This window comes from Nansenia antarctica (assembly GCF_963989245.1).
Source record: "Nansenia antarctica genome assembly, chromosome: 3".
NCBI classification, from domain to species: domain Eukaryota; kingdom Metazoa; phylum Chordata; class Actinopteri; order Argentiniformes; family Microstomatidae; genus Nansenia; species Nansenia antarctica.
In genome coordinates, this window is record NC_137688.1 from 18981809 (window position 1) to 18991808 (window position 10000).

The following is a 10000-nucleotide window of genomic DNA, read 5'->3' on the forward strand; positions in this document are numbered from 1 at the left end:
CCAGCAGAGAGTCAAGGTAATGAATGGTACAGTCCAGTAGAGAGTTAAGGTAATGAATGGTACAGTCCAGTAGAGAGTCAAGGTAATGAATGGTACAGTCCAGTAGAGAGTCAAGGTTATGAATGGTACAGTCCAGCAGAGAGTCAAGGTTATGAATGGTACAGTCCAGCAGAGAGTCAAGGTAATGAATGGTACAGTCCAGTAGAGAGTCAAGGTAATGAATGGTACAGTCCAGTAGAGAGTCAAGGTTATGAATGGTACAGTCCAGTAGAAGGCATCAATACCCCGCCCTCCGTGAGCTCTCACTAATGTTGATTGCTACAGAGAACACCAACAGCTGGACCCACTTCAATTTGGCTAAAAGCCACAAACAGGGCAGTATATAACATGCCATGTATATCAAATATCATAGAATTAAAGGCATTAACATGGATTTGTTGTGTAACCCTAGCTAAGGCAAGCATGTACGCGATTGTACAGTATCAAAGTATCAAATCACAGCCTCACAATCCAAGAGCTTACTTTCAAACACAGAATCCCAAAAGATAAAGCTTATAAATCATTTTTGTTCTGTGTTTTTGGCAGAAAATGATAACTTTGAAAAGTCAAAACTAAAAGCAATAACATGTATGGATTCTCTCTGTCTGTAATATACAGTACAATACACGTATTGGAGAGCCTTCTTTCAGCTCTATACTCCATTGGCTTGGATTTGAAATCAAGCAATTACTATGGGGTCAAAGTAGAGATTCTCAGCTTTAAGCGTCCTTGGGTTTGTGAAAGGCACTATATAAAACCAAGATATTATTATTATTATTATTAATTCAGAGAGTTCTTTTCAGATTGGGTTCACTATTTCTAAAGTGTGTTTTTAATACTCCCCTTGGAGTAAATGTTTATGTACACTTCAGAATACTGATGAAAGTGTGCTGCTGCTGTCAGCAGTAACACCATCAATTAGGACAAGTTAGACATTTATTGTGGCAGTCATACAGTGGGGGAAATAAGTATTCAACACATCCACCATTTCTGAATGCAACATATTTCCATTGCAGCTATTCACATCGAATTTAAACCAGAATTTATATAAATATATAAATACATTTCACTTGCACTTACAGCACTTACAGCACTTACAGCTTACAAAAACAACTATGGTCAGAGTAAATGTTTTAACACATACACTCAAATCTGGAATGAGAACCCATATTACATTAGAGCAACAACCTCTATCTTATTATTTCAACAGGCATATACGGTAAACACTATCTGATGGAAGGAACACCTGCAACTACTGATCCAACTCACATACAATCTTATCACTCTGTTAAGCCCTGTCCTTTGCGGTGCTGTGTAGCTGGTTATGTTTTCCTGCTGTCTTCCTTCTGTGATTGGTCCTGCTTTTACCTTTTGTATTGTTTATGTGATTCTGTCTTTTTGTGCTGCAGAACAAGAAACTGCCAGTCAAAATGGTCAGGCCAGTCGAAATGGAACACATTTTAACTTCTGTAATGTTACTTTTAATCTTTTCCTGTATAATAAGAAAGAAACAAACAAACAAACAAACAAAGGAAAGAAGGAAGAAAGAAAGAAAGAAAGAAAAGTACACAGCTAAAGAAATTCTAACACTCCAATACATAAAAACATTATGTGCAATGAAAAGGAATGACACAGGAAAGAAGTATTGAACACGCTAACTTTAAAGTCAGAAACCTTGCGCGGAGCTCCTGTGTGTGGCTGATTGATGGTCGAGTGATGTTCCTTCCAATTGTGGATAATGGCCCCAATGGTGCTAAAAGGTATATTTAGTTGAGAAATCCGTCAGTAACAGTGCCATTACTATGCTGCTCAACAATCTTGTTGCGAAGGTCTTGGGAGAGCTCTTTGCCTCTACCCATCATTAGATGTTTCTTGCAGGAAAGCTTGGTGACAAATGATTTGTTTACTTGCATTCAGAGGTGGAAAACCCTTTTTCAAAGAGTGGAAGTACTTTTTCTCTAAACTTTCATCTTCTTATCTTTCCGCATGACTGTTTTGCAGACCTCTGCAGGCTTTTTAGGTACTTTAAGCAAACTGATCCTTTAGCAAAAATCATTTTTGAGGATTACTAGTAGTTTGCACCTTGTAGATCTGTACTTGGGCTGGTGACATTTCCTGAGGATGGCAGTCTCGGACACCTTCATGCCTATCTCCTGGAGAGTGTTGCCGATCTACCGGACGATTATTTGGGGTATTTTTGTTATATTTTTGTTATTTTGTTTTAAGTTATGGCGAACATTTTTCATCCGCTGTAGAAGTCTGCCTTGGCCTACCAGGCCCTTTGCGATTGCTGTGCTTCTTTCTTTTCTAATGATGTTACAAACTGTTGATTTTGCTACGTCTGTTGGTTTGTCTGTTTGGTTGCTTTGGCTGTGTTTCTGATTGATTTGTCTGGTAGTTCAGCCTCATAATGGATTCCTTAACTTTCATTGATGTCTCTTCGGTCCTCATGTTGACAGACACCAATAGCAGACTCCAAAGGCAAATGCAAAGCCCAGAATCAATATTAGCACAAACGCTGTGACAGACTAACCAGAAATCCCTGTCACAGCAATTTTCTAATACATTTTTAGGGGGCCTGAAATGGTGAAACCACTCTTTAAAAAGGAACGAATGAATTAAATATGTTAATCTATACTTTGAACGCATAGTCATTCTTTGATTTACATTCCAAACTGTTGGAGTACAGAGCTAAAGCAAGACAGAAAAGCTTCCTCTGTCCAATACGGCACTGTATGTTTCTGTCTGATAGGAAGCCTAGTTGAAGTGGTCTCAGCAATAAACAGTGGGGATGGAGGGATGGAATGGAGGGATGGAATGGAGGGATGGAGAGATGGGTTAGGAGATTCCACAAGGCCTTTCATCTGATTCAGAGGGTGAGTGGGCAAACAATACAACAACAATCTCTTTTGTTTTCTCTTTTTTCCCTGATCAGTCGCTTTTTAGCACCCATTATTGATGTGCTAAGTCTGTCAGTGATTGTCTGACGGCAAAACAATTAGAGTAAATTGACCCCTAATGCTTCTTATAAATGTAATTTGTTTTGAGGAAATCAAAACCAGATTAACCCATATGATGTGTGTGTGTGTATGCATGTGTGTGCGTGCATGTGTGTGTGTGTGTGTGTGTGTGTGTGTGTGTGCATGTGTGTGAGTGTGAGTGCATACGTGCGTGTATGTGTGTGTGTGTGTGTGTGTGTGTGTGTGTGTGTGTGTGTGTGTGTGTGTGCCTGCCAGGCTCCTTATTTCAGAAAGCGTATGTTGAATACATTTAGGAGGAAGAAAATCCAATCCGTTCAAACTTTAACCATGGATACAATCGGTTGACAGGGACGAGCAGAGCGCACACACACACACGCACAAACACACACACACCCACATACCCACCCACCCACACACCCACACCCACACACATAGACAGTTAGACACACACACACACACACACACACACAGCCATCACCCTCCCCGTCACTCCTTGTCACCCTGAGAACAGGCCAGGCAGATAGAGATTAAATATATATTGGAAGCAGTGATAGGAGACCTGGTAGAAATGTATAATTTGCCATCCTGCATATTTCATTCGCCTAAATGGAACAACACAAACAGGCCACATTAGCATCCCAATTCGCCAAAAATAAATCTAAATTAAAATGAGTGTCAGCCCTCAATTAGAGGGATGGGACTGAAATGAAATGAATGAATACATAAATAAATGAATAAGACGAGAGAGCCAGGGGAGCCTGGGTAATGGGTTTGCCCACTAGATCATGTTATTAGTGACATTGACTATTGTGACCAGAAGCTGGCTGAACCTAGGGACCTCAGGGATGAGCTCAAGAACTCATGAACTCAAGCTTCAATGTAACAGTAAACATTACACACAAGAGTTTCAAAAGAATAGTCAATGGAAAACGATGTCAATGTTTTGACGTTAAACATTTTATATTATTGACAATGTACAGTGTTTCAATGTGCAAATAGTTAAACTACTAATAGTTAAATCCGGGTTGTAGGTTTCTTTTTGCAATGTTGCTGCTGTGATGACACACTGGGGTAATTCGCCTAGCGGACATGGGAGTTGATCCAATTTGTTTTCCAATTGGTTCTGGGGCAGTGTCATCTGAGGGAAATGTGTGTCTCTAATAATGGTCACACATTTGGCAGGAGGTTAGAAAGTGCAGCTCGGTTTCCACCTCATGTTGTGGGCAATGTGCACATAGTCTGTCTTCTCCTGGGAGCCAGGTCTTCCTATGGTGACATTTCTCGGTAGCATTACATAAAATTTTTGCCATTTAGCAGACGCCTTATTCCAAAGCGACTTACAATCGATACATTTGACTATGCAAGTGAATCATCAATTCACCAGTCGTAGCAGGAAGGGTAAAAACCTGGCTCAGGCCAGGGGCCATTGGCAGTCGTCGTGATAGAAGAAAGAAATATATATAGATATATATATTTATTAAGTGTGCTTGCAGTAGCAATGAGCACTTATTAGTATTGTACAGATATATGTATTTATTATTATAGCAAAATTTGGCCCGGCTACTCGTCCCACAGTTTTGGCACTAGGTAGACATGAGGTGTCAAAACGTGCGGCTCATTCCAACTCGCGTTCCTATTGTCCGACAGAAGGATAAGGCATACGGTTCACCCACAATGCCCCGTTTAGCAGACAAAAAATGCCATAGACAATGAATGGGGCAATATTCAAAACGCCACAGCTCGGCCTCTGGGTAAATGGTAAATGGACTGCACTTATATAGCGCCTTTTTTGCTGCTCCAAAGCGCTTTACAACGGCCTCTCATTCACTCATTCACACACACATTCACACACCAATGGCGGCAAGCTGCCATGCAAGGCGCTGGCCCGCTCAATGGGAGCAATTTTGGGGTTCAGTGTCTTGCCCAAGGACACTTCGACATGTGGCCAGCCGGGGCTCGAACCGCCGATCTGCCAATCTTGTGATCATTAGGCGGCGACTCTACCTCCTGCGCCACAGCCGCCCCAGGGTGACGTAAAGACACGCGGATTTCGCCGGGGGGGGCAGGGTGGTGACCAAAACACACACACAAACACATGCACACACACACACACACACACACACACACACAGACTTTTTTTAAAATATAAAGGCGTCTGCTAAATGCCAAAGATGTAAATAACATTTAAAATGTAAAAAATAAGGTCTGGATACAGTCAAAGGTTTTCTTTGTGTTGGGTCAGTCACCATGGTCAGGTATTTTGTGATGTGTGTATTCTCTGTTTAGGAACAGATAGCATTCCAGTTTGCTTTGTTTTTTGGTGGATTCTTTCCAATGGGTCTAGTCATTATCTTTTGGGGGTGTGGGGGTGTTGTGGGTCTGTGGGGGTGTTGTGGGGTCTGCTTGTGAACCAGCTGGTTGAGACGACTCTTCTCTAGATTCATCTCTCTGTCCTCTCATCCTAAATCTGGTATGCATGCATTATTTGGGGCTTTGCACTTTCTCTCTCTCCCTCTCACCCTCCCTCCCACTCTCTCCCACTCTCTCCTCTCCTGTCTCGCTCTTCCTTCTACAACCAGCCCTCTCCCTTCTCTCCCCCACTCTCCAAAGCCCAATTTTGCTTCTGGTCTTGTTTGCATTATGTCCTTCTCGTCTCTGCCCCTCCCCCCTTCCCCCCACTCTCCATCCCTCCCTCCCCCACCACCCTTCCCTTCCTCCCCTCCTCCCCCTCTCCTTCAGAGCTGTATTAATGGTGTGTGCTGGTGACAGAGTGTGACTCTAGGCAGGCTGACAGTCAGCCATGGGCGTCAGCGCGGCCCCTGTCCCAGGAGGGACCAGCCACCGCAGCCGCGATCAATACAGGAGGAGGAGGAGGAGGAGCAGCGACCCTGCCTCCGCCCTCCCACACTCCCCTCCACCCGCCAGCCGTCACCGTCACCCTCCACCGCCACCGGCAACCGGCAACCGCAGCAATCGGGAAACCGGCGATACCGGCCACGGCTGACTGATGACTCACCCACGGCAACACGGACCGAAAACAACATTGATTATCATCAACAGCAAGCCTCTACAACCCTGACACACCCACACAGACTTGCACACACACACACACACACATACCCACACAGACTCGCACACACACACACACCCCCATACACACAAGCACGCACGCAAGCGCGCACCCACACACACGCGCACACACACACACACGTACACATACACACGTACACATACACACGTACACATACAGACACGCACACACGCCACAAACACACACACACACACACAGTACACACACCATTTGTCACCCATAGATGAGGGGGAGGAGGAGGGGGGGGGGGGGTGCTGTCAAAGTGCCAAGGCGGCGCCGCCGTGCTCTCTAACACATATTCATTCAAACATGGCGCTTGAAAACAAACAAACTGACCGTGGCGACGTTCACCGTCCTCCAATCCGTCAGTCTGTCTGTGAGGCGCCGAGGCGCCGAGACGCGCCGTCACTAAGAGCCCACTTATCAAGACGCAATTACGCCACTACAGCATGCTGCCTACACCCTACACCCGCCTCCATCCGTCACAGAGAGGCCTCCTCCACGTCACTGGACCACTTACTCCTAGCAGGGTTGGAGAGGAGGGCCACAGAGAGGTGGAGGCCGGGGGAGGTCGAAATCGGAGGCACGGGCTCATTGGGGGGGGTGTAGTGGACCTGAGAGGAGGGGGGGGGGGGGGGGGGAGTGGACCTGAGAGGTGGGCGGGGGGGGGTAGTGGACCTGAGAGGTGGGGGGGGGGGGGGGGGCAGGGACGTGCCGTCCATATAAGCAGGGTAAGCAGTGCTTACCCAACGGAAAAAAAAAGAGAAAAAAAAACGTGGAAATATTAAAATAAAAGTGCTTGTAACCGTTTGTTTGTTTTCATTAAAAGAGTCGTATTTTAGGTCCCAGGGCAGCAGGAGTCATTCATTTTGATGTTGCATTTTTAGCGCCACCTGTAGGAGTAAAGCACTTCCTACTCTGCAAGCACTCCTCTCTTTGCTTTCCCTTGCGTACATTCGAATGCGTGAAAATGTCCTTTTTATTTTTTTCCGATGCCTCAGCCCGCTGTGTAACGTGACCAGGGTAAGCATGCTTTCAGCCAATCAGAGTAGTTCTTTCATTCCGATAAGAGCTACTGATTGGCTATCATTTTCAAGTTCACAAGGTCACAAGTTCATCAAGTTCACACTATTCTGCTCTTCCCGGCAGAATAGTTTATGCTAGCTCAAACAAAGGATAATTTGCGAATATGGACATTACTGTCATCAATGTCAGCGACCTAAAGGGATTTTGTAGACTGGGCTGGACTGCAAAAACAGAACTACTGGCTAAAGGCCGGCCAAAGCCACCGCTCAACGATCTGCACACCCAGAAAGGGAGAGTCGCTAGGGGGTTCCAACAAGTCTGGTATGAACACAAACTTCAGGACTTCGATGCGCGCTACGCTCAATTTGACCAGAAACGCAGCCAGCTAAATCTCACTGAGGGGCGAGCGAAACCCAACCAACCCATCAAAGACCAGAGGAAGATACTTTATAACAGGATTTTTTTTGACACGCTCACACAGATGAAGGCTAGATTTAGCAACTTCGAATGTTTGAATTTCATTGGCCTTATTGACTGCAAGCAATTTAACCAAATGTCAAAAGAATTTGACAAAGCCAAATTTGAGAGCCTGGCTTTGTATCATAAATATTTCGATTTCGTTAGACTTAAGGCAGATTTAGTTGGACTTTACCAAATCCAAGAGGTGAGGGAGAAAACACCTGAGGAGATGCTTGGATGGATCATTCAGCATGACTTGGCTGAAACAGTTCCAGAGGCAACAAATTTGATTAAACTAGTCCTAACCATACCAGCAACAACGGCATCTATTGAGAGGTCATTTTCAACTTTGAAGAGAGTGAAGACCCTCACTCGAAATCGCACTGGACAAGGACGCCTTTGATCACTGGCCCTGATCTCAATTGAAAAAGAGAGACTTTCAAAACTGCAACAGGCGAGTGACTTCTACACTAAAGTGACAGAGGTGTTCCTTCGCAAGGAGAGGCGAATGGACCTCGTTTTCAAGTAAAGGTAAGATATCATTTTTAAATTTACTTTGCTGGTTTATATGATTTATATGATTCGCGAGGCTGGTGGCGATCTTTAGCAGGCTGGCTACTTGAAAATATCTTGGTTCAAAAAAGATTGAACAATGAGCACCCCTGATATAGTCGAAACTGGCAACTGTTTTTTTTGTTTTTGGTAATCTGATCACAAAGTGACACTACCGTTTATTAGCGGGTTCTAGGGCATCAAAATTGCATTTCCTTGAAACTGCGTTCACTGATAGCGTGTATGTGTAATTACGTGTATTTCTATATTTTATGCTTACCCAATCTAAAAGCTCACGGCACGTGCCTGGGGGGGGGGTAGTGGACCTGAGAGGGGGGGGGGGGGGTAGTGGACCTGAGAGGGGGGGGGGGGTAGTAGACCTGAGAGGTGGGGGGGGGGGTAGTAGACCTGAGAGGTGGGGGGGGGGGTAGTAGACCTGAGAGGTGGGGGGGGGGGGTAGTAGACCTGAGAGGTGGGGGGGGGGTAGTAGACCTGAGAGGTGGGGGGGGGGGTAGTAGACCTGAGAGGTGGGGGGGGGGGTAGTAGACCTGAGAGGTGGGGGGGGGGGGGGGGTAGTGGACCTGAGAGGTGGGGGGGGGGGGGTAGTGGACCTGAGAGGTGGGGGGGGGGGGGGTGTAAGAGCACTAGAGACAACTCTTCAGTTGAGAATAAAACGATGTTGACAGGTCGTAGGATCTGGCGTCTGATTAGTTGAGAGGTCTGGTGCTATAGGCAAGGTCTTCCCGTCATGTTGGTCTGTGATTGGTTCGCTGCTTTTGCATTGTTGTCGCCGGTGCTTTTGCATTGTTGTCGGTCATGTGATCAGCTTGGAGGTCAGCCATTGGGCAGCTTTCGAGCACGGAAAGGCTAACGGTTTGGTCGGTCACTTACCCTGCTTCTGGAAGAGGCGGCTGCTGACGATCTCCGTCATGGAGGCTACCTTCTGTTTCTGCAGCTTCGTAGGAGGAATACACGTGTAGAAGTCATACAGCAACTGACTGGAGAGAGGGAGGGAAGGAGGGAGGAAGAGAGAGGGTTGGCAAGAGACAGCGAGGGGAGAGATGGGGGAAGGAGGGAGAGACAGAGAGGGGAGGGGGAAGGGGAAATATGAATGAAGGAGGAAGGAAGGGAGGGAGGGAGAAAGAGGGGAGGGGAGAGATGTGGGAGGAAAGAGAGAGAGGAGGGGAGAGAGGAGGGGAGAGATGGGGGAAGAAGGGAGAGAGAGAGAGAGAGAGCGAGAGAGAGGGGGGGGTGAGACAGGGAGGGGAGAGGTGGGGAAGGAGGGAGAGAGAGAGAGGGTTATGGGTGGAGAATGACCACGGGGAGGCCAGGGTAGAGTATCTCCCTAGCGGTTTTAAAGCAATTAGAGAATATAAAACGCTTCTACCATTTCCTCATGGTTGTAAATGGCACTGTCATTCACGCACTGTAGAGAGGACAGTGGTTTTATTTCACTCATGTACGTATTTTTTCTTCAAATCAGGGAGACTCGGTGAGAACGACAGTGAGACACCATCCAGCCAGATGAAACTGTCACACATTCAACACCAGACGTTAGATAACCATCATCGCTCTGCCCAAGTTGGCCACTGTAAAGACCAGACTCGACCAGACCAGCCCAGACCAGCCCAGACCAGCCCAGACCAGCCCAGACCAGACCAGACCAGCCCAGCCCAGCCCAGACCAGACCAGACCAGACCAGACCAGACCAGACCAGCCCAGACCAGCCCAGACCAGACCAGAACAGCCCAGACCAGACCAGACCAGACCAGACCAGACCAGACCAGACCAGACCAGACCCGACCCGACCAGACCAGACCAGACCAGACCAGACCAGAACTCGCCTCATGAA

The 10000-nt window shown here is 46.5% G+C and overlaps 1 protein-coding gene across 1 annotated transcript in view; it reads right to left on the reverse strand.

The window, feature by feature from the left end:
• Positions 1 to 10000, reverse strand: part of dock2 (dedicator of cytokinesis 2) — a gene marked incomplete at its 5' end in the record, with an annotated part of 94213 nt that overhangs the window by 56535 nt on the left and 27678 nt on the right. Inside the window, one exon of the mRNA XM_080525150.1 lies at positions 9040 to 9146. Within this exon, the coding sequence (XP_080381276.1) occupies positions 9040 to 9146 (107 nt within the window). The remainder of the gene's footprint in view (positions 1 to 9039; positions 9147 to 10000) is intronic.